The 23,846-nt window shown below is 34.7% G+C and overlaps 2 protein-coding genes across 2 annotated transcripts; one reads left to right on the top strand and one right to left on the bottom strand.

Annotated features, from left to right (window-relative positions):
• The first annotated feature begins 2,795 nt into the window (after positions 1-2,795).
• On the top strand, positions 2,796-6,097 carry LOC141395370 (uncharacterized). Its single transcript, XM_073971068.1, has 2 exons — positions 2,796-3,953; positions 5,178-6,097. The coding sequence occupies exons 1-2, from the start codon at positions 2,941-2,943 to the stop codon at positions 6,034-6,036; spliced, it is 1,872 nt and encodes a 623-aa protein (XP_073827169.1). The 5' UTR covers positions 2,796-2,940; the 3' UTR covers positions 6,037-6,097.
• On the bottom strand, positions 6,057-9,687 carry LOC141395371 (PAT complex subunit CCDC47). Its single transcript, XM_073971069.1, has 4 exons — positions 8,940-9,687; positions 7,008-7,449; positions 6,585-6,932; positions 6,057-6,523 (listed from the first exon to the last, which is right to left on the bottom strand). Exons 1-4 carry the CDS (start codon positions 9,320-9,322, stop codon positions 6,284-6,286), a joined length of 1,413 nt encoding a protein of 470 aa, XP_073827170.1. The 5' UTR covers positions 9,323-9,687; the 3' UTR covers positions 6,057-6,283.
• Between the last annotated feature and the right edge of the window lie 14,159 nt (positions 9,688-23,846).

Genomic DNA, 23,846 nt, shown 5'->3' on the forward strand with positions numbered 1-23,846 from the left:
ACCAAAGAGGCAGCAAGGCGTGGATTTTTTAAAGATTTTTAGGGGTAACCAAAGAGGCAGCAAGGCGTGGATTTTTTAAAGATTTTTAGGGGTAACCAAAGAGGCAGCAAGGCGTGGATTTTTTAAAGATTTTTAGGGGTAACCAAAGAGGCAGCAAGGCGTGGATTTTTTAAAGATTTTTAGGGGTAACCAAAGAGGCAGCAAGGCGTGGATTTTTTAAAGATTTTTAGGGGTAACCAAAGAGGCAGCAAGGCGTGGATTTTTTAAAGATTTTTAGGGGTAACCAAAGAGGCAGCAAGGCGTGGATTTTTTAAAGATTTTTAGGGGTAACCAAAGAGGCAGCAAGGCGTGGATTTTTTAAAGATTTTTAGGGGTAACCAAAGAGGCAGCAATGCGTGGATTTTTTAAAGATTTTTAGGGGTAACCAAAGAGGCAGCAAGGCGTGGATTTTTTAAAGATTTTTAGGGGTAACCAAAGAGGCAGCAAGGCGTGGATTTTTTAAAGATTTTTAGGGGTAACCAAAGAGGCAGCAAGGCGTGGATTTTTTAAAGATTTTTAGGGGTAACCAAAGAGGCAGCAAGGCGTGGATTTTTTAAAGATTTTTAGGGGTAACCAAAGAGGCAGCAAGGCGTGGATTTTTTAAAGATTTTTAGGGGTAACCAAAGAGGCAGCAAGGCGTGGATTTTTTAAAGATTTTTAGGGGTAACCAAAGAGGCAGCAAGGCGTGGATTTTTTAAAGATTTTTAGGGGTAACCAAAGAGGCAGCAAGGCGTGGATTTTTTAAAGATTTTTAGGGGTAACCAAAGAGGCAGCAAGGCGTGGATTTTTTAAAGATTTTTAGGGGTAACCAAAGAGGCAGCAAGGCGTGGATTTTTTAAAGATTTTTAGGGGTAACCAAAGAGGCAGCAAGGCGTGGATTTTTTAAAGATTTTTAGGGGTAACCAAAGAGGCAGCAAGGCGTGGATTTTTTAAAGATTTTTAGGGGTAACCAAAGAGGCAGCAAGGCGTGGATTTTTTAAAGATTTTTAGGGGTAACCAAAGAGGCAGCAAGGCGTGGATTTTTTAAAGATTTTTAGGGGTAACCAAAGAGGCAGCAAGGCGTGGATTTTTTAAAGATTTTTAGGGGTAACCAAAGAGGCAGCAAGGCGTGGATTTTTTAAAGATTTTTAGGGGTAACCAAAGAGGCAGCAAGGCGTGGATTTTTTAAAGATTTTTAGGGGTAACCAAAGAGGCAGCAAGGCGTGGATTTTTTAAAGATTTTTAGGGGTAACCAAAGAGGCAGCAAGGCGTGGATTTTTTAAAGATTTTTAGGGGTAACCAAAGAGGCAGCAAGGCGTGGATTTTTTAAAGATTTTTAGGGGTAACCAAAGAGGCAGCAAGGCGTGGATTTTTTAAAGATTTTTAGGGGTAACCAAAGAGGCAGCAAGGCGTGGATTTTTTAAAGATTTTTAGGGGTAACCAAAGAGGCAGCAAGGCGTGGATTTTTTAAAGATTTTTAGGGGTAACCAAAGAGGCAGCAAGGCGTGGATTTTTTAAAGATTTTTAGGGGTAACCAAAGAGGCAACAAGACGTGGATTTTTTAAAGATTTTTATAGGTAACCAAAGAGGCAACAAGACCTGGATTTTTTAAAGATTTCTACGGGTAACCAATGAGGCAGCAAGGCGTGGATTTTTTAAAGATTTTTAGGGGTAACCAAAGAGGCAGCAAGGCGTGGATTTTTTTAAAGATTTTTAGGGGTAACCAAAGAGGCAGCAAGGCGTGGATTTTTTAAAGATTTTTTGGGGTAACTAAAGAGACAGCAACGCGTGGATTTTTTAAAGATTTTTTGGGGTAACCAAAGAGGCAACAAGACGTGGATTTTTTTTAAAGATTTTTAGACCAAAGAGGCAACAAGACGTGGATTTTTTAAAGATTTTTAGGGGTAACCAAAGAGGCAACAAGACGTGGATTTTTTAAAGATTTTCAGGGGTAACCATAGAGGCAACAAGACGTGGATTTTTTAAAGATTTTTAGGGGTAACCAAAGAGGCAACAAGACGTGGATTTTTTAAAGATTTTTAGGGGTAACCAAAGAGGCAACAAGACGTGGTTTTTTTTAAAGATTTTTAGGGGTAACCAAAGAGGCAACAAGACGTGGATTTTTTAAAGATTTTTAGGGGTAACCAAAGAGGCAACAAGACGTGGATTTTTTATAGATTTTTAGGGGTAACCAAAGAGGCAACAAGACGTGGATTTTTTATAGATTTTTAGGGGTAACCAAAGAGGCAACAAGACGTGGATTTTTTTTATAGATTTTTAGGGGAAACCAAAGAGGCAACAAGACGTGGATTTTTTATAGATTTTTAGGGGTAACCAAAGAGGCAACAAGACGTGGATTTTTTTATAGATTTTGTAGGGTAACCAAAGAGGCAACAAGACGTGGATTTTTTTATAGATTTTTAGGGGTAACCAAAGAGGTAACAAGACGTGGATTTTTTATAGATTTTTAGGGGTAACCAAAGAGGTAACAAGACGTGGATTTTTTATAGATTTTTAGGGGTAACCAAAGAGGTAACAAGACGTGGATTTTTTATAGATTTTTAGGGGTAACCAAAGAGGCAACAAGACGTGGTGACCAAAGAGGCAACAAGACGTGGATCCTAAAGTATGAGAAGTTTTACTGATGGAGGCTATTGTTGGTCATTCAAGGCTATTAGTCTAAGGAGTGTGCCTGAATTCCTAAAGGTACAGCGCGCAGCAGTTTTCATATTTTAACAGTGTTGAGCTCTTCTTGGCAATACATTGGCCTTCTTTTACTTGTTCTAATGTTCATCCGCAGTAGTCTCAGGAAAATCATTCAAAGTTTTTACATAAAAAAATAAAAGTTTTTTTGATAAACATCGGAAAAGTTTAAAATAAAAATCAAAATTTTAAGTAACTTTTATAAAATTCCAAATAAAAATGGCCAGCGAACAAGAAGATCAAGAAACAACGTTAGATGCCCCCATTGATGACACTGTTAATGAAGATAATGATCTCAATGGAGATGACCAATCAGAAATCTATGATAATGAGGCAGAAGAACAACAAGAAGAGGACTCTGAACCGGATGATCCTCTGTTAGGTTCATCTGATGATCCCGAACGGGCACGAAACTACAAAGAATACAAACGATTACAAAAGGAGATTCATTGTCAAAATGTCACAATCGAAGAGGTGAAAAATGAAATTAAACAGTTACAATGCAAGTCGGGACCTCTCAGCTGCGACGAAAAGAAACAATTGAGAGATTTGAATGAATGCATGGAAAAGGAGACCTGTAAATTACGTGAACTCACCACCAAGGCAATGCATCTACAAAATTTCGGTTCTCATCGCCACTATCAGGGTATTGAATTGGTAACGACATTTGATGAGGAACCAATGTTTTCCATGCCAATGCATTGTGATCCACTACAACAGCCGCATAGATCAAAATCTGCTATCTCTAAGAGGGAACCTCCAGTATGTCGTCGTTGGCGTGCTTCTGGTGGTGATACAACAACAAGTGAAAAATCTTGTTCGTATCAAGATGAAGCCGATCGTTGCGAATCCGAGGATCAAAAGCTAATGAATGAAATCTTGGCAACCCTGCAGAGTTATAACAGTAATTGCCCGAATACAAAGCACAAAAAGCCAGTATCATCATGTAAATCGAAAGTTGCTTCCAAGGATACAACTATGGAGATGCTAAAGCAAAAATTGAAGGATATGCAACAAAAAATGGATAGCCTTAAGGATGAAATTTGTCGTCATCATCATAATGAGAATAGTCCTGCAAAGGGGGGATGTTCTTCTTGCCCGAAAACATCTTGTCCGAAAGCACCGTGTCAATCTCTTAAAAGTCAACATTTTGATAAGCTCAAAGATAATTATGCCTATTTGCTGCAAGAGTTTGGCAAAAAAGAAAAGGAACTTAATGAGCTAACAAAGAGGTAAAATAATCCACTATTGTAGACAAAGTGTTAGATATAGAAGACCACTCAAGAAGGGCTTCTAGATATAGAAGACCTTATGAGAGGGGCTTCTAGATTTAGAATACCTTTTCTGAGGGGCATCTATATATAGAAGACCTTGTCAGAGGGTCTTCTAGATATAGAAGACCTCTTCAGAAGGTCTTCAAGACATAGAAGACGCGTTCAGAGGGGCTTCTAGATATAGAAGACCTTATGAGAGGGGCTTCTAGATTTAGAATACCTTTTCTGAGGGGCATCTATATATAGAAGACCTTGTCAGAGGGTCTTCTAGATATAGAAGACCTCTTCAGAAGGTCTTCAAGACATAGAAGACTCGTTCAGAGGGGCTTCTAGATATAGAAAATTACTTAAGAGGGACTTCTAGATATAAAATACCCTGCCATAGGGTATTTTATACGGCTTCTACATATAGAAGACCTCTTCAAAAGGACCTATAGATATAGAAAACCCTTTCGAAGGGGGCTTCTAGATACATAATGCACCTTCAGGTGCGCTTCTAGTCACAGTTCTCCTCAGAGGCGCTTCTACATATAGAAGATAACTTCAGAGGGGCTTGTAGGTATAAAATAATTCTTCTGAGGGGTTTCTAGATATAGAAGATCCCTTTAAAGAGGCTTCCAGGCACCGAAGATCCCTTTAGAGAGGCTTCCAAGTATAGAAGACCCCTTCAGAGAGACTTCTAGATATGGAAGGCCGGCCCCATTAGAAGGGCTTCTAGGTACTGAACAGAGGCCCTTCTGGATGTAGAAGACCACTAAAGAGGGGCTTCTAGATACAGAAGATCACTTCACGGGGGCTTCTAGATTTAGAATACCCCCTTAATAGGGGATTCAAGATATAGAATACCCCCTTTAGAGGGGCTTCCAGATATAGAATACCCCTTCAGAGGTGCTTCTAGATATAGAAGACCCCTTCAGAAAGGCTTCTAAATATAGAAGACCCCTTTTGAGGGGCATCTATAGGTCGTTTTAGCAATCCCTCGAGCTATGGAAGTACACTTCCAGATTTTGAAGATATATAAGATCCATTTAGTGAGACTTCTAGATATAGTTTAGAGGCTCCATTAACTATAAAATACCGCTTTAGAGGAAATTCTATATATAGAATACCTCATTAGAGTGGCTTCTAGATATAGAAGACTCCTAGAAAAAAATTGACAAGACCAATATTCTTTTCATTTAGAGTCAAAAACACCTGCGGCTCATCTGGCGAAAATGCTGACGCTTCCGAAATCCAACTGCTGACAAATCGCATCAACGACTTGAAAGAAGAACAAATCGAATTCAAGTGTTTGATGAAAGAACAATCTGTACAATTGGAAGATTATCGCAATAAATATTTAAAAGCTCAACAGAAGGTGGAAGAACAGGGTGCCCTGATAGAAAAACTCAATTTGAACAATAAACGTATCGAAAAACAGATTAATTTAGAAATTAAAGATATACGCTGCAAATTTCAAGAAAAACTCAATGAATTGGTAAAATTTCCAAAACTCTTGGAAAATGAACAAATAAAAGTTGCCAAACTGTGCAAGGAGAAAGAGGAGCTGGAAAACAAACTGTTGATTGTGTGCAAAGAATTAAAGGCAAATAAAAATAAATCAGGAACCTCTGGTGGCGGCGGCATTGAGGATTGTAGACCTCAGCTACAAAAATGTCAACATGATCTGGATAAAACCAAGAAGTCCTTGGAAGAGATACAACGTCAACGGGATCTATTCTGTGAACGATTAAATGTGGCCCAAGAAGACTTGAGTTGTTTGCGCACAGAATCGGCCAAAATTATTGCACGTATGACGGAACGTTTTGAATTGATTAAACAGAAACAACAAGACCACATCAATTGTCTGGAAAAGCAATTGGCACAATGTCGGGCCAGCGCTTCGTTGTCGGTTGGCGATCGTGAATGTGTTATACGAGAAATGCAAGGACAATTGAACAGTTTGTCGTATAGTTTTGATGCAGCCCAAAAGCAAATTAAGACACTGCGTAATCACATTGCCTATATGTCCAATGAAAATTGTTTCCCTGGAAAATGTTGAAATGAGAGAAAGGCATTAAATTCATAAATTAAATACACATTTATTTATTGGCCAGAAAAAATATTGCGTTTGTTTTCATTTTGTAGAATCCCCTAAGAAATAAGTTAATCGCTTTTAAAATAGATAATATGGCCGTTTTCCAATAAAGCTACCGAAAACTAATCCTCCAAATAAAGTTGTCTTAAAATTTTATGATAAATGAATAAAAATTGGCTTGGGAAAGAAGATGTATGATTTATGAAGAAATTTAAAGCGATTTGACAGCCAAACGTTTCATTTTGGGAGCTTTCTTCTTGGCTTGGCGCTTTTGTTCCTTGGCTTCCCAACGGCGTTGTTTTTCGGGATCATCTTCGGCCATAATGCGTTCCTTTTCAGCCTTACGCTTGTCTTCACGGCGTTGGGCAGCAGCCTCGGCTCTGGCTGCATGGGTGCTCTTTAAGAATTCCTCCTCAACACGGCTGCGATTCTTTTCGGCTTTTTGTTGACCCTGAAAACATTTTGGGATTAGTAATTTTGCCTTGCGATTTTGAAAATTTCGATTCTCTTACCTCTCTTGATAGACGATAACCCTTAAGACGTTCCATTAAATAAAATATGAGTATCAACAATGGTTTAACAGCCTCCATATCACCATTTTTGGGTAAATTAAATCCAGCCATAAGTACTGGTTTGGTTTCAGGTTGTTTCAAATTATTGGCATCTTCTACTTGTACTGGACCACTGTATTGATCCGAGATATGAATATAATCTATATATTGTTGGTATCTACTGAGAGCCGTGATAATACGGTTCTCCAATATGGCAGATGTGGCTTCGGGAATTTCCGATAATACACTAAAACCAGCTGGGACATTATAACGTGTCTCTGGTTTACTGACTAGAGTACAATATTTGCTCTGTAATAAAAATAAAAACGAAAAAAAGATAAAATTAAAAACACACACATACAGGGGTGGTGATGGTTATCTTACCAAATCGGCATATTCTTTAAAGGCCTTGGTTATGGTCTTCTTTGTGCCAACACAGAATACAAATGGATCCATTACACCACGTGTCAAATCAACTTTAATGTGTACTTGATCTTGTTGGGGTCGCATTAAGCCTGCGACAAGTGAAACCAAATCTTGTCGCTTGATCATTTTCAGTTCCACCAACATGCCTTCACAGCATGTACGTCCCGAACACCAAAGGGTGTATAAACTTTCACTTTCTTTCATTAGACCGGGGTTTTCATTTTCCACCTTGCCATCATCACCAACCAAAACGAAGTTGTCATCCAGCAGGCCCTTGTGTGTGTTCAACCACATTTGGGCCAATTTGGCATTCTTTGCTTTACCCGCAAAGAAATTGGTGAAATAAACCATAAGACCGGCCAGCATTAACATTTCCATCCAATATGAGTCCCAATGAGTTCTAAAAGGTAAGAAATATAATTAATAAATTGTAATTTCAAAACCTTCTGTAAAATGTGAACATATACAGAAAATTAAAAACCTACAGCAACACCATAGTGAATAATAATGGACTGTATTTCAGTAGTTAGAAACACAGCCGAGAACTTTTCTAAAGGCAGAATAACCCCTTAAGAGGTCTTCTATAGTTAGAAGCCCATTTTATATATAGGAGACCCCCTTAAGAGACTTGTAAATATGGAAGACCCTTTTAGAGGTGCTTCTATATATACAAGAACTCCCTAGAGGGGCTTCTAAATATAGAAGTCTCCCTTAAAAAGACTTCTAAATATAGAACACACTCTTACCGGGGCTTTTAAATAAAGAAGACATCCTAAAAGGGGCTGCTAAAAATACATGACCCCCTTAAAGGGACTTCCAAAATTAGTAGACATCCTTAGAGGGAGGGGCATCCATTTGAAAACAACCGTAGAGGGGCTGCTAAATGTAGAACACTTTCATAAGGGGGCTTCTAGAAACATATGTCCCCTGAAAGGGACTTCCACAAAAAGAAGACACCCTTAAAGGGGCTTCTTAAAATAGATGAACCCATTAAAGCGGGCTTCCAAAAATAGTAGATACCCTTAGAGGGGCTTCTATCTAAATATAGAAGACTTTCTTAAATGGTCTTCTAAATACAGAATACCCTCATAGAGAGACTTCTACACTTTTACAAGGGCTTCTAAATAAAGAAAACCCCTTAAAGGGGCTTCTAAATAATAAAAACCTACTTAAATGGGCTTGAAAACTGAGGACGTCTACATACCGAATAATCTCTAAAGATGTCTTCTATGAAAAAGGCCCTCCTAAGTGCTCTCTTCTACAGTTAGAAGTCCTTTCAACACACAGAATGTGTTTTCTATAGGAAGAAACACCTCTAAAACGGTATTTACCATAAGAAGTGCTCTAAAAATTATCTATAATAGCTAGATGGCCTTCTAGGCTAGTGTATAGGTAGATAGTGGGTCTTTGAAATATATAGACCTTCAGTCCTCTTATTGTTCTTGTTGTAGCAGATATAAACCTTCGTAGAAGCTAGGCCTCATATGAACATTTATTCTGTCTTATCCGCCATTAGAGAATTGAGACTTGTTCAGCATCACTGCACAAGATTTGTTGGGATCTGATCCATTTCCTCTCTTCTTATCTACATCGCAGACACATCACAAGGTAGTTGAGCCGACGTCTTTATATCCCATGACTTCCATAGGATTATGTTAAGGACGGAGAGTTCTCCTATCCAAGTTAAAGTCTCGTTTGAATGCAACCAAGTGGACTTACTAGGCTGTTGAATCTTCTGTGAACTCTACCCAATTCATAAATTTGTGCCATAGATATGCTTACAAATAACTTTTTCCAATGCTTTGCTTATACTGTACTGAACGATCCTCAACTTTGTTGAAAAATGATTACAAAAAAGTTAAAGTTCTCTAAAACCAATATTCCACTTACCTAAAATGCATTGGTATCTTGGCTACAGTCAATTTAGGTTCAGCTGGTTTTTTGCCCGTTGTCGGCTCCTCTTTGATTTCACCAGCATCGAAGCCTTCAAATTCTTCATCGTCCTTAAAGAATTCATCTTCATCTTCAACAATTCCATCTTCTTCGTCATCTTGGATTTGTGTAGCCTTTGCAACCGGTTCCTTTTCTTTGCTTGGCACATCTTTGGAAACACCAGCACCTCCTCCCACTGTTACTGGAACCTCAACAAAATCATCATCACTATCAAAATCTTCAAATTCCGCAAAGTCATTATCTTCAAATGACGTAGCATTTACGAAATTCAATGTTGCTAAAGCACAACACACTAATAATGCAATTTGCATTAACTTCATTATGAATAATGAACTTTTTCTTTTAACAAAACAACGAAAATATACTTTCTTAATTTTCTATAAACATAACCTCAATTTTTTTTTCTGTTTCGAGAGAATTTAGGTCAATTGCTTTTTGGGGGATTTGTCACGATGGTTTTATTGTAATGTTACCCTTGCGGTAACACACAGATTATTTATCTTATCACTAATTAATGCTCTTCCCGTCGAGGTTTTTATCGTAGATTAATGGTAATCTAAACGAGCACGTCACACATTTTTAATTAAATAAAAATACATTTTTTTTCTTGATCGGGGTAAGTTTGACAGAAAGCAGCATTGCGATTATTGGTAACGTAACGTAAGTGAGGAAATGTAACGTGTATGCAAGAGGCGCTTTTACACAACGCTAAAGGGCTGTTTACACCATCTATCAATGTCATATGAGCTGTCATTTCTTTCACCCATTCGACATTCTCTATGTTTGTCAAAATTGCCGTCATCCATACAACTTTCAATTTGTGCGTTCATACGTACAAGTGTTATTTTCGTATGACATAACCTATAAATATAACAACAGCTGTTTTTGTCATTGTTTACATTTATTGTTGAGTTACAAATTTGCGCAAATTTTTAATTTTGGTTGAAGGAAAATTAATATCTAGCATGTTTGTTGTGGTAGAATAGGTTTTTGGGGTTATAGAGGCATTCATGTTTTGCCACAAAGCAATAATTTCCAACACTGCTCCTTTCGACCAATCGATCTGAAAATAACATTATAAACACCCTTTATTTACTTTTCTAAATACTTAAATATACATAACTTTCCATTTTCTTTTTTAAAAGATTTTGTTTTTCAATTTTTTTTTTTTGAGAATGCCAGAAAACAGCTGATAAATTTATGTTTACATACGAGAATGCCGTATCAAATAGAGCGCTCCCTAATTGAAAAATTTACATATGAGTTGCCAAATCAACATTCGCAGGTAGAAAATTTGACATCTCATACGACATTGATAGGTGGTGTAAACAACCCTTAACTTCGATGTATAGTGTGTTTTGTTATCTTATGTCAAGTTTACACTTGCGCTCCAAAATCCATAGGATTTCACTAAATCTTGATATACACCACGGTGTTTATACTTATTTTTTGGTGATTTCAAACATATTACAATAATCAAGGTAGATGCATGTGCGCAGCTGATCGAACATGAATGTTCAAAATAAGTTGTTGTTAATTGAATTAGTCATCAAAAATATACGACAATATAGAACTTTACAACTTTATTTCGAGAATGATTGTAAAACTATCTGTATATGGTATTAATTTGGTCTGTTCCAGAAGTGCAAGAATCTACTAATTTTTACTATTTTTTCGATAACAAAGAAAAAAATGCTACCGTAGTAAAAAATAGTAGCTTCTTGCAGGTTCTGGATCAGAGCAATTGTGTATAGTACTAACAAATGAAAACATGAAAAATGATTTTATCGTTGAGACATCATAGTAATAAATTTTGATAGATAAAAGTTATGTTCAGAACCTGCAAAATATTACTACTTTCAGTAGTTTTCCCGTTTAGTTTTAAAATGCGTTCCCATAATCCCAAATCTAGCAAGACTTGCACTTCTCTTTAAATAAAAATAGCGCCGACTGACACACTCTTCTCCTGTTTTCTCCCATAAAATTTTGGCCTAGTTGACACTAGCTGCTAGTGTTGCCGAATTTGCTGATTTATCGTCATTTTGACGATTTTTTGGCCCAAAATTGAAAAATGACGATTTGACGATTTTATGGTCCATAATGACGATTTTTCACCTAAGCCAGAAATGCATGAAATAAAAGACGATAACTACATTTTGACCAAAGTTTCACGAAAGATTTTAAGGAAAGCAATGTTCCAAACTGGATTTTTGAGCTTTTTAATGTTTTATAGCAATTTCCAGACGGATTGGCTATATTTAGGCACATATCTGGCATATATAGCCACAGGTATTTCATAGTTTTTGTCCCACATTCAAATTACATGAGCTGAAAAATGTCCTTTAGTTTTGGTAATAGATGAACATCTTCCTTAAAAAGTTTTCGAGATAAAATATTACTTATATATATTTTGTTATAAAAAATATGAGTCCAGCTTTATTAACTTCCTACAAATGCCCTCTTCAAGTTGTCAGCCAGTTTTCAATGAAAATTTTTATCGATTTTCGACTGCCCAACAACCAAAATGTACGTGTACGGCCAATATGGACGGTCACACTGTCAAGCAAGCGATATTTGAGCTAAGCTACCATTTAAAATGGCAATGTGTACCCAGCTTTACCATACTGCATTGCTTCAAACTCGATAACCATAGGAAAACTATCATCTTCTGAAAGCTATTTTTATAGCAGTATTTAAGTGATATTAGGTTAGATTTATTGCTGTGGATTGTATATCTTATGTTGTCAGTCTCATTCACAAAAATAGCAGCAAAAAATCGCATTAAACGGTAACCAAACCGAGTTGTGGACCATGTTGAAGATTTTTTGACGATTTTTCAAATATTGTTGACGATTTTTTGACGATTTCTGATCAAAAACTGTCGGCATGTTCATTGGCATATAAATACGATTGCTCGCTCTTTTTCCTGACTTTACCATTAAAAACGTATGGGAACTCAATGAAAAATAGCATTGTAACAAATTATTTAACATTTTTTCTCATTGTTTACAAATTTTGATACTACAATTTGTTGTTGCAGCAATTGACCTTGTTATTACCTTGTTTATTGTGATACGTGAAAAGTGGTGCAACTTTTGGCACATTTTTAGTCAGAAACGGGGTTGTACATATATCATGTGTACTGTCATTTCTATGTTGATTTCGCTGAAATTACGAAATGAGATGATTTCATTTTTGTATGCGAAATCACGAAACGTCTCCGAAATCACGAAATGGCGCCGAATGTAATGCTTAGTTTACATTTACAAAAACCACTCGATTTCAACTCTCAACTCCGTTGTTTTAACGTCAAATGAAATCCAACGGATTTCAGATGAGATTTCATTTTACCCTGCGTTTACAAATGACAAGACAGTTGAGTTCATGTATTGATTGTCAAAAACCCAAAACATGCCTGTGTGACGTAGGCGTCCAGACAACTGCGAAAACAGTTGTAAAATTATGAATGAAAATCGTCGATTCCTTTTCGTTTTCCGTTCACATATTTTGTTTTTGTACATATTCTTTTGTTTTCAGCACATTTGAATTATCATCTCACTTCTTTTTCACAAAAATGTCAAAAATTTGTTAACCCGACTGTCTTTGAAAAAATGATGGACAGCTGGGAGACAAACGACAAATATAGCTGTGTTCCAGAACTAAAAAGTTTTTACAATTTTTACGACTTTTACACATTTTACTCGAAAAAGCGTTCCCGTACACAAAAAAGTTGTAAAATGTTCACTTCTCTTTAAATAAAAATGGCGCTGAATGACGCTCTCTTTAAAAACTTTTTACACAACAAATTTGGGCGAGTAAAAAAATAGTAACATGGTTGCCGGCGTCGGATTGGCTGATACGCCGACTTTGACATTTGTTCCAGTTTTTTTGACGTATTTTCCATTTTTCCGTTCCCGAACTATTTCAGAAAACTTGTGAGTAAGAACAAATTTTTTGCAGTTCTCTCTTTTACTAGTTTTACCATTAAAAAGTACGGGAACGAAGCTTATATGTATGTGTTAGTAAATCAGAGTTGTATTTGAAGACAAACTGTCTGGTGTAAACGCCTGCTTACGTGTATTCAAAGCAATTGACAGTTGAAATCCACTCGATTCCGTAACTGTAAATGTACTATAAACCAACAATGAACTACTACAAGACTATTTTGATTGAAAGTACTTCAAGCTGTCAAAAGTTTTGTTTATGTTTAATTCGCAATAACAATGAATTTGACAGCTTGGGTGACATCACCTGGGGCTGGATTCTTGTTTTAAATGAAAAATATTTTCTTTATAATATTTTTCTTTTGAACTTTATTTCCTTTAGAAAAGTTTTCATTTCAAATGTTCATAGTACAAGAATTGAGCCTCTGGCCTTATCGCTTCACCTTATGTATTGCACCATGCTTGTTCGTATTTAATGCAGACAAATAAGTGTTTGGTTTAATTGTTTGCCAGGATGACAATAAAACTCTAAAGCTGCAAACACATACAACGTTTGGGTAAAGTTTTGTGTCGTTTTAGCCGTTTTTACACTGTTGGGCATGATGCCGAATAATTCAAATTCATTTGAAATATATGCCGACAAACAGATAAACGCTGGACTTTGGTGTCGTCGTCACCCTGTTGTTGTTGTTTTTTTCTCGACGCCCAACGCAAAACTTTAATCAAACGTTGTATCTGTTTTCAGCTTAACTTTGTCCAAGCCAAGTGAAGGCGACTTCTTTTAATTTTGACAGTTGCGAAGCGAGTATCCACCACCCGTTCATCACCGTCAGCTCCTTCACTGACAAACATTCTAGTCCTTGACTTTGTAATAAAATAACAATAGCATTTATTATTTTCTTTTTATTAGTCGAGTTTTTTCATTGCTACTAAGATTTTTTCACAATTAGCATTATTTTTCATTTGCTTGGATGTTGTTGCATTTTTACTGATAAGTATTTTATTTATTTATAAATTATTAAAATAATTGAAATGTACAATAATGTTTGTACAGGTTTATATGTTAATAGTAGTTTATTGCATTTATATAAGTCCCAATTTACATTGGGCGAGTTTACTTGCGGCAATTGTCATTTTGTAGGAGAGAGAGGTGAGGCATATGGTAACCCTTTGCCTCTCAGCACCCTCTCTCACCTACAAACTGACAATTGCCGCAAGTAAACTCGCCTAATGTAAATTGGGACTTTGAGTGTTTTGTATGTATAAGAGTGTTTTAGTAAGTTTACATTTACGAAATCCACTCGTTTTTGACTGTCAAATCCCTTGCTTAAACGTCAAATGAAATCCAATTGATATCAGATGAGTCTTCATTTGAAATCGAGTGGATTTCGTAAATGTAAACAAAGCATTTGTGTTCTTATTTGCTTGGAACTAAATTGTGTGTTCTTTTTGTTCAGGACCTTTGCGCTATATAAAATTGTTTACCGATTTAGTTGTTTGATTGTTTTATTTTAGCATCTATAAACATTTTTAGATGAAAACAAAGGATGTAGTCGTCGACCGACCAACTAATTTCTGCACCACTTCGGAAAATACTATAATTTTGTGAGAATACTGTCACTTTGTGAGAATAGATGAACGGGAAGCGGAATGACTAAACTTCAACGAAAGAAATACAACAACATGACTAATGCTAGATTTACATTTACGAAATCCACTCGATTTCATAAAAACACTATAAATATCTGAGTAAAATGTCGTGTCATTTCTGATAAAATAATAAAGAAAAATTCAAACTTGACGCGAAACTTTACTCAAACCTTTCAATGAATTTGGCAGTTTGGAGGAAATCAGCAAGAATATATGAAACAATTGAATAAATATGTATATCATGATGAAATTATAAGGTGGTGTAAAACGACCAGCTGATTGGTTTCAATCTGCCAATTTTTTTGTTATTGTGAATAATTTGTATGAAAACGTAAACAAGTTGTCATGTGGTTGTTGTAACGCAACGCTTAACGCGCCGTATGTGCAGCGGTCTTAACAAACGTAAGCTTTGTTCCTTTACTTTTTTAATGGTACAAGAGAAAACTGTCAAAATTGCTCTCTCATGAACATTTTTACCAGAAAAGTAAAGGAACGGAAAATTGTAGACCTGGCAGCAATGTCAAAAAGAAACATAAAAAATCAATTTTCGTCTTTTATTTCACAGTTTTTAATTTAGTTTTGTTAACGTTCGACTTTTTCTTCTGTTTTTCGTCCATTTTCTTCTTCATTGTGAAATAATCGTCAAACAAAAGTCGAAAATTCAGTTCTGCCATTTTTTACCTGCAGAAATTTTGCTGGTAGCCTGTGGTAGAGGAGAAAGTCATTTTCGCTCTCTCTCCTCTCTCACTCTCTTAAAAATTGCTTCCAGTTTTGCCACTTTTCGGGGTTTGCAGGTTAAAAATGGTAACAAATGGTAAAAATGGTAACCTCAGGTAAGTAACAGCAATAAACAACTTGTTGCATGTGCCAATAACCAATAACCAAGGAAACGAGCATAGCTCTAGGGTTGTAATTCCATAGGGCTAGAAATTACGGGCATTAGTAATGGTGCACAATGCAAAAAATAAAAATAAAACTATTTATGTATATGCAAAAAGTTTGTCTAGCTTAATTTTGTGTATTTAAAACTACTTGTATATTGGTGTTCTGCTTTTGGGGTTATGGGTTTCTACATATAGTTAACTACTTTTTATTTCACATTTTTTGAGAAATTTGAGATAAAATGTACATTTGACAATACGAGTATATACTGAAATGAAGTGTTAAATTATCTTTACATTTACGAAATCCAGTTGATTTCAAATTTCAATCCCATTGAATATACATACGCCCATAAAACTCATCTGAAATTGATAGTTGAAATCCACTTTGAAGTTTGTTTATGGAAAAGTGATAAATTGAGTCTAACCAAATTGGAATAGGAAACAATTTGGTGCAGGTGAGAGCAGATTTGAAGAAAATATGATGTTTTAAAAACCAAAATAGCAAATAAAGCTGAAAACACTTACAACGTTTGGGTAAAGTTTTGTGTCGTTTTGGCCGTTTTTACACTGTTGGGCATGATGCCAAAAAATTCAAATTCATTTGCAATATATGCCGGCAAACACATCAACGCCGGACTTTTGTGTCGGCATCGCCCTGTTGTTGTTTTTTGTCAACGCACAACGCAAAACTTTACTCGAACGTTGTATGTGTTTTCAGCTTAAGAATGTACGCAATGAAAGTGACAGTTGAAATCCACGGAACGCTGTAAATGTAAACGCACCCTTATCTAAAATCCAAGGCTGATTTAAGGCGAATTCTTCATTTACTTGATAGAACTGAAATATTTGTTATTTATTTTTGATTACAAAATATGCTTTGACAGCAAATAAAGGCCTGAATTCGCCTTTTGGGTTACCTTCCTAAAATCGCCTTGTCTAAAATCTTTCATAATTATCGGTATTTCTTGCCGTTTAAATGTTTGGCCGTTGTTACACAGATGGACGTTTATGACTTTACATCTAAAACTCATTTTACACTTGCATATAAAACATGTGTTATGGGAATTTATGTCATTTATTTATTTGACAGCTATTCTATGGTTGTTATACTATGTTTACACTTACGAAATCCACTCGATTTCAACTGTCAATTCCATTGCTCGAACGTCAAATCAAATCCAATCGATTTCAAATGAGTTTTCATTTGACGTATACACAAAGGAATTGACAGATGAAATCGAGTGGATTTCGTAAATGTAAACATAGTATTAGATGTAAAAGCCTGTTAACAAGTTTTATAAAACTTATGTCATGAAAGTTGCCGATTCCATAGAATATCTGTTTTAAGTGCAAGTGTAAAATGCGTTTAAAAGTTCATTTACTTTAGGATGCCTAAACACATCAACGCTCAGTTTTGCTACGTGGGTTTTTTGTTAAAGCATAGTCCAACTCCATACTGGAGCTCAATTCTGTTTCTGTGAAAATGTGAAATGAAAAATTTTATAAAGGAAGTAAATGTCAAATGAAAAATATTATAAAGGAGATATTTTTCATTTAAATTTTTCATAGAACTAGAATCTAGCCCCTGGAGTGGTTTAATATAAACAATGTCAATGCTTTATATTTACATTACGAAATCGCGTGGATTTCAACTGTCAATTTCTTTGCGTATACGTCAAATGAAATCTCATCTGAAATCCATTAGATTTCATTTGACGTTTAAGCAATTTCAGTTGAAATCGAGTGGATTTCGTAAATGTAAACCTAGCATTACATTACGTTTAGACTATGCTGGATTTAGCAAAACCACTGGATTTATGTTGTCATTTTCATATAATATATGTCAAATCGGGATAAATCATTTAATCATCTTATAAGAGTTATACTAAGTTTATATATACGCGGATTTAACAAACCCACTGGGTTTCAAACGTCTATTGTGTATACGTCAAATAAATCCTCTGAAAGAAGGTTAACCCGGCAAAAGGCTATAATATAAACATGGCCTTATAAGTGTCCAATAAATCCTCATAACCCTGCGTTTACAAATGACAGGACAGTTGACTTCATGTATTGATTGTCAAAATCCCACAACTTGCCTGTGTGACGTAGGCATCCAGACAACTGCGAAAACAGTTGTAAAATTATGAATAAAAATCACCGATTTCTTTTCATTTTGCGTTCACATATTTTGTTTTGTACATATTCTTTTGTTTTCATCACATTTGAATTATCATCTCACTTCTTTTTCACAAAAATGTAAAAAATTTGTCAACCCGGCTGTCTGTGAAAAACTGATGGACAGCTGAGAGACAAACGACAAATGTATGTATGTGTTAGTAAATCAGAGTTGTATTTGAAGACAAACTGTCTGGTGTAAACGCCTAGTAAATAAGGTTAACCCGGAAAAAGGTATAATATAAACAAACTATAATCTTACATATGTAACAACGGCCAAATACTGTATCTCGGACATTATCAATTAGTCCCTGTCCACACTAGAGTAGTTTCATAAAACGAATTTCATCAAAACGTATGTTCTTAGTCCCGGTCCACACTAGAACGATTTCATGAAAGTGAGCGTTGTTAGATCGAGTTCACCCCCACAATTTTAACTTCATAAAATTACTTTGGTGTGGAACTCAATCTAACAACGCATATTTTCTTTCATAACATTACTCTAGTATGAATCGGGACTTAAGAAATTCTATATTCTATTTCGGCATCTTTAGAAGATGCACTATATATAGCTTGGGCCCTCATGGGTAAATTTACTAAAATGGTAATTAATTTACTCTAATTATTTGTTTTTACAATATAAAGTTAGGTTATTGTTGTTATTGATATAAACATTGCACATGATTTTTTGGTTTCACTGTCGCTATTAGTAATTTGTTAATAAGTAATTATTATTAGTTAAAAAAAATTATTATATTAAGTATTTATAGTTTGTTTAAATATTACAACGGTTTTTAAAAAAATATTTAAAATTTTTTGTTTAATATATTTGTTGTTTTTACATTTCTGTTGTCATAAATTGAACGGCATTTTTTATAATTAATAAATATTTATATAAAAATTGTCTTGTGCTTTGCTTGTTTCCATTATTTTGTTGGTTGAGTTGTTATTTTTAATAGTAAAGTTTAAATAATTCATAAATTAAGTGAGAGGAAAACAATCAAAATTAACCAAAGAAGAAGATATAATTTAACATAATTTTTCGGTAGCCTCGAAAAAATATTTAATCGAAATAAATTATATTGCAATGGATGCTTTTAATATTTTATATATGTGATGCTCAGTGACAACGCAGTCGTCGCATATTTTTCTCAGAGCATAAATAGTTGCATTATGCTTGGTTTACATTTACGAAATCCACTCGATTTCAACTGTCAATTCCATTGCTTAAACGTCAAATGAAATTCAATGGATTTCGGATTAGTTTTCATTTGACTTATACGAAAAGGAATTGACTGTTTAATTCGAGTGGATTTCGTAAATGTAAACCAAGCATTATTTGTAGTAAATGTTATATGTTGTTGCATGAATTTAATTCTTATATAATACTTACTTTTCATCGGGTCCATTCACATTTTGAAAATATTAAAGTAATACTCTTGACAGACGTTAGCGTTAATTTGAATTAACTGCCTTTATTCAAATTAAATCGTGCATTATCTACATTCTGAATGCACAAAAGCAAACTGAATTTAAAGGGCATTTAGGTATTTCAATATGGCAATATCGTAAAAGGGAGCCTATATTCATATGAGGGAGAGAGCATAATATTAATGCTCTGAGACACAAGGAAAACAAAAAATTACACTGAAAACAACAACAAAACAGCAATCAGCTGTTTCGTAAATGCAGAAACTGTCGTCTGTCAGGGTAAAATTATATACAATTCTTAATGCAAATTAAAAGTTCATTTAGACTACGCTGGATTTAGCAATTATCTGGCTTTATTTGACATATGTTGTATGAAAATGACAATTTAAATCCACTGGATTTGCTAAATCCAGCATAGTCTAAATCAGGCATAACGCTGCCGTCTGTCTAGGGTATACGATTTTTTATATTGAAATGGTATTTTATGAGGACATGCTCGTATGTATGGTTTAGCGCATGGTGGAATAAAAAGGTGTTACATCAAATCATACAAAACGTCAAATTTGATCACAATAATTCATTACTGTGAATTGCTTGTTTACATATTGTATCTGATTTTATTCACAAATATGCTGTTCTTGCCGCTGTACCTGTATTATTGTGCCATGGTTTAGTGTCAATTCCATTGCTTATATTTCAACAAATCCTCATAAAGAAGGTTAACCCTGCAAAAAGCTCTAATATAAACAGCATACTAGTTTCATGCACGAATATGTGCATGTGTTAGTATACATAAATTTATCGGCTGTCTCCCAGCCGTCCATTATTTTTTCACATACAGTCGGGTTGACTATTTTTTGACATTTTTGTAAAAATAAGTGAGATAATAATTGAAATGTGATGAAAACAAAAGAATATGAACAAAAATAAAATATGTGAAAGGAAAACAAAAAGAAATCGACGATTTTCATTCATAATTTTACAACTGTTTTTGCAGTTGTGTGGACGCCTACGTCACACAGGCAAGTATTGGTATTTTGACAATCAATGTATGTACTCAGCTGTCCTGTCATGTGTAAACGCAGGGTAATAGATAAAGTTAACTAAAGACCCCGGCACATACGAACCATTGTGTGACGCGTTGCGCGTTGAAAACAACAACGACATGAAAAATGTGTAAGTGATGCCAAGTTTGTTCTTGAAGTTTTCATGTGGTTGTTGTAACGCGACGTTCAACGGACCGTATGTGCCGGAGGCTTAACTTTCATCTGAGCAATATGAGAATATCCAGCGCTAAGAACACAGCCACATAGTTCACCACATGGACAGGAGAAATAGACCTCCCAATGAAACTCAAATTCCGATCTCCAACTAAAACCCGTACATATTACAGCCTTTTTGCCGGGTTAACCTTCTTTGTGTGGATTTATTTGACATATGTGTGACCAATGGAATTGACATTTAAAACCCAGTGGGTTTGTTAAATCCGGTTATATATAAACGTACTATAACCTAATATATAGTACGTTTACATGGTACAATAATACAGGTAGCATTGTCATGCCAGCTGATGGTAACATAATGTGTCAATTGCATTGAATTGATGTCAAATTTTGACATCTTATGTTGCCAACAATTGCCGATGCGGCTACCTGTGTATTTGTACCATGTACGTTTATATATAACCGCATTTAACAAACCCACTGGGTTTTAAATGTCAACTCCATTACATATACGTCAAATAAATATTGATTGCAAATAATATTGAATGCATTCGGACTCTCGCATTAGGGTACAGTTAGCGTGTCCGATGGCCGAAAGGTCTCGATATTCTCCGATTTACCAAGAGTGCCGAAAGGGCTCTGTGTAAAAGTGGTTGAAGGTATTCGAGAGCCGAAAGGTATCGACATTCTTCGATTAATCGAGGGGGGTCGAAAAGTCTCGGCGTGTCCGAGTGTATACCTCTTAACACGTTCGCGGACGTGAATGCTATAGCATTTATTTTCATGGTGACGTAGGATGGCGTGAATGCTAAGCATTCACATGCTAAGTCAATCTTTAGTCATTTACTTGCATACAATCGCATGTTTTTGTGATTTATGTACATAATACGACTCATTTCATATATATCCATGGCATAATAAATACAAAATTATAATAATATTATAATTAATTAATAAATAAACAAAAATTATTTTCGAAAAAAATTGGGTGTAATTTTTGCACCTCTCTGAGTTTTTTTTTTGCGTCCGCGAACGTGTTAAATTAGGGTGCAGTAGTTACCCGTTACTTTAGTGTACCCAAGCGAATTGTGTTGTTCCAGGAGAGCGGTAAAATAAGTTGACCATCTACAGCGGAGGACTCCAGGATCTGCAGAAGGTGTCATATGCCAGAGTCGGCCATAGCCCTGTTCCTTTACGTTCAAGAATCTTCAAGTTTTACAACTTTTTACTCGAAAAGCGTTCCTTTACTTCAGACACAATACAATTCATATGGGAGCAGTTTTCAACTTTTACTACTTTTGCCGGTTTTACCATTCTCAGAAGTAAAGGAACAGAGCACATGTCAACTCTGAATTTGATATGTCATATGAGTGGAATTTACTATAGAGCAATAAAGATTGAATTTGTGAACTAAAAACAATAAAACAAAAAGTGTTTTCTCTCTTAAGCTGAAAACAGATACAACGTTTGATTAAAGTTTTGCGTTGGGTGTCGAGAAAAAAACAACAACAGGGCGACGACGATACCAAAGTCCAGCGTTTATCTGTTTGTCGGCATATATTTCAAATGAATTTGAATTTTCCGGCATCATGCCCAACAGTGTAAAAACGGCCAAAACGACACAAAACTTTACCCAAACGTTGTATGTGTTTCCAGCTTCAGTCAGGCTGACTTCCGAAACGTCAGTTGCTTTGTATTCGTGCGTGCAACTAGGGGTTCTTAGATCGAGTACTAGAGTAATTTTATTGCAGTAGTGGGGAACTCGATCTAAGAACCCCTTCATGCACGAATACAAAGCAACTGACGTTTCGGAAGTCAGCCTCACTGTAGAACACAAATTTCGGTGATGAACCCCGTAGGAATAAAAGTTGCCAACACTGTTGCCATGGTACAATAATACAGGTAGCATTATCATGCCAGCTGATGGTAACATAATGTGTCAATTGCATTGAATTGATGTCAAATTTTGACATCTTATGTTGCCAACAATTGCCGATGCGGCTACCTGTGTATTTGCACCATGACTGTTGCTTAAGGGGAGTACACAGTATCATTCAAAACTGACAGTCAACGTACTTTTAGGACAATTTTCCGGCAAAAAACAACTTTTATTTAGCTAAAAACGTTTGAAATACAATATATACGGTATTATTTAGAGATTACAAAAGAAATTTGTCAGTTAGTCTTTAATATTCACGAAATAGACCTCGATGACTGTCAGTTTTGCTTGTCAGTGTGTACTATATTTTAGGTAGGTCTTAGGGACAACTTTATTTTGGTTGCTAACTTTCGTTAATTACCGTAGCTATTAGTATTTTAATTTTACGGACTTTTGTCGGTAACCAAAAATGCGTTAAAAAATCCCACTACATGTCTTTAATAAAAATAACTTTTTGTATACTCTTCCAAAAGCGATGCAATCCAAATAGTCATAGAACTGATATGAAATAAAATGTTGATGTACATAGTTTTGAGGAGAAAAATTGTAACTAAAACTGTAACAAATTAACTATAAAAAGAAAAACTTATATATACGGAAGAAGAAGAATAAATATGCATTGTTTTGGTTATTGTGAAAAGAGGCATTCTTATTTTGTTTGTTTTTGTTTTGTTTTATTATGGTTAGTACTTTTTTTAAATTGTAGCAAAAAGTTTACATTTTAGATTATTTGTTTTGTTTGTTTTTTAAATTATTATTTATAAAAAAGAAGAAAGCTAAGCAGAGCGGTAGCACTAGTAGTACCTTTTAAATATCACAAATTTTTGTTTTTTCTGATACTCTTCTTAAAATTAGAAATATAATTGGTTTTTTATTATCAGACAACATGCTTTGTTTTTTTGAGTAAACTTGTTTCTTTCATTTTGAAATTTTTTACAAAATTTGTTATTAATTTAGGGTTAATAAAAGCAAAATAAAAATAGAATAAAATTAAACAACAAAACACAAGTTTTAATAATTTGAAAAAAAATTACTAAATAATAAATAAAAGCAAAATAATAATAATAAATGTTAAATATATAAAGCTATAGTTTTTTTTTAATAATAATAAAAAAATTTAAAAATATATAAATTGTTGTAAAAACCAACCGAGATCCTGCTCACATTGAGACATTTCAAGTGTCTGTACTCTAAATAAAAAACTCATTATCAACATCATCACACTCCTTTGTTTGAGGAAATTAAAAAATTGAAATAAAAAAATTAAAATAATAAACCACGATTTATGAGTTCTTTTTATGACTATTTAAAAAACGATTATCATCAGCAACATTGAAATTAAATTTCAATAATTAATTTTTCTTTTTAATTTGTTTTTTTTTTACTAAAAATTTAATTTAATAGTTTTTTTAACAAAATAATAATAATTTAATATTAAAAAAGAAAACAGAAAAATGTCACATGGTGTATGTCTTAAACAAGAAAATAAAAATCTAAGGAAAACAAACAAAAAATCGAAAACAACAATCAAAGAACAACAAATAATAAAAATAGTATAAATAAATAATTTATGAAAATACAAAATTACAATAATA

Source organism: Musca autumnalis, unplaced genomic scaffold (assembly GCF_047663935.1).
Source record: "Musca autumnalis isolate F117 unplaced genomic scaffold, ASM4766393v1 scaffold_2, whole genome shotgun sequence".
Lineage (NCBI taxonomy): Eukaryota > Metazoa > Arthropoda > Insecta > Diptera > Muscidae > Musca > Musca autumnalis.

Excerpts from the sequence above, each read along its gene's own strand:
- LOC141395370 (XM_073971068.1), top strand. The coding sequence starts at position 2,941 with ATGGCCAGCGAACAAGAAGATCAAGAAACAACGTTAGATGCCCCCATT. Across the intron at positions 3,954-5,177 it reads CTTAATGAGCTAACAAAGAG|AGTCAAAAACACCTGCGGCT; the intron begins GTAAAATAATCC and ends CTTTTCATTTAG.
- LOC141395371 (XM_073971069.1), bottom strand. The coding sequence starts at position 9,322 with ATGAAGTTAATGCAAATTGCATTATTAGTGTGTTGTGCTTTAGCAACA. Across the intron at positions 7,450-8,939 it reads AAGATACCAATGCATTTTAG|AACTCATTGGGACTCATATT; the intron begins GTAAGTGGAATA and ends CTTACCTTTTAG. Across the intron at positions 6,524-6,584 it reads GTTATCGTCTATCAAGAGAG|GGTCAACAAAAAGCCGAAAA; the intron begins GTAAGAGAATCG and ends AAATGTTTTCAG.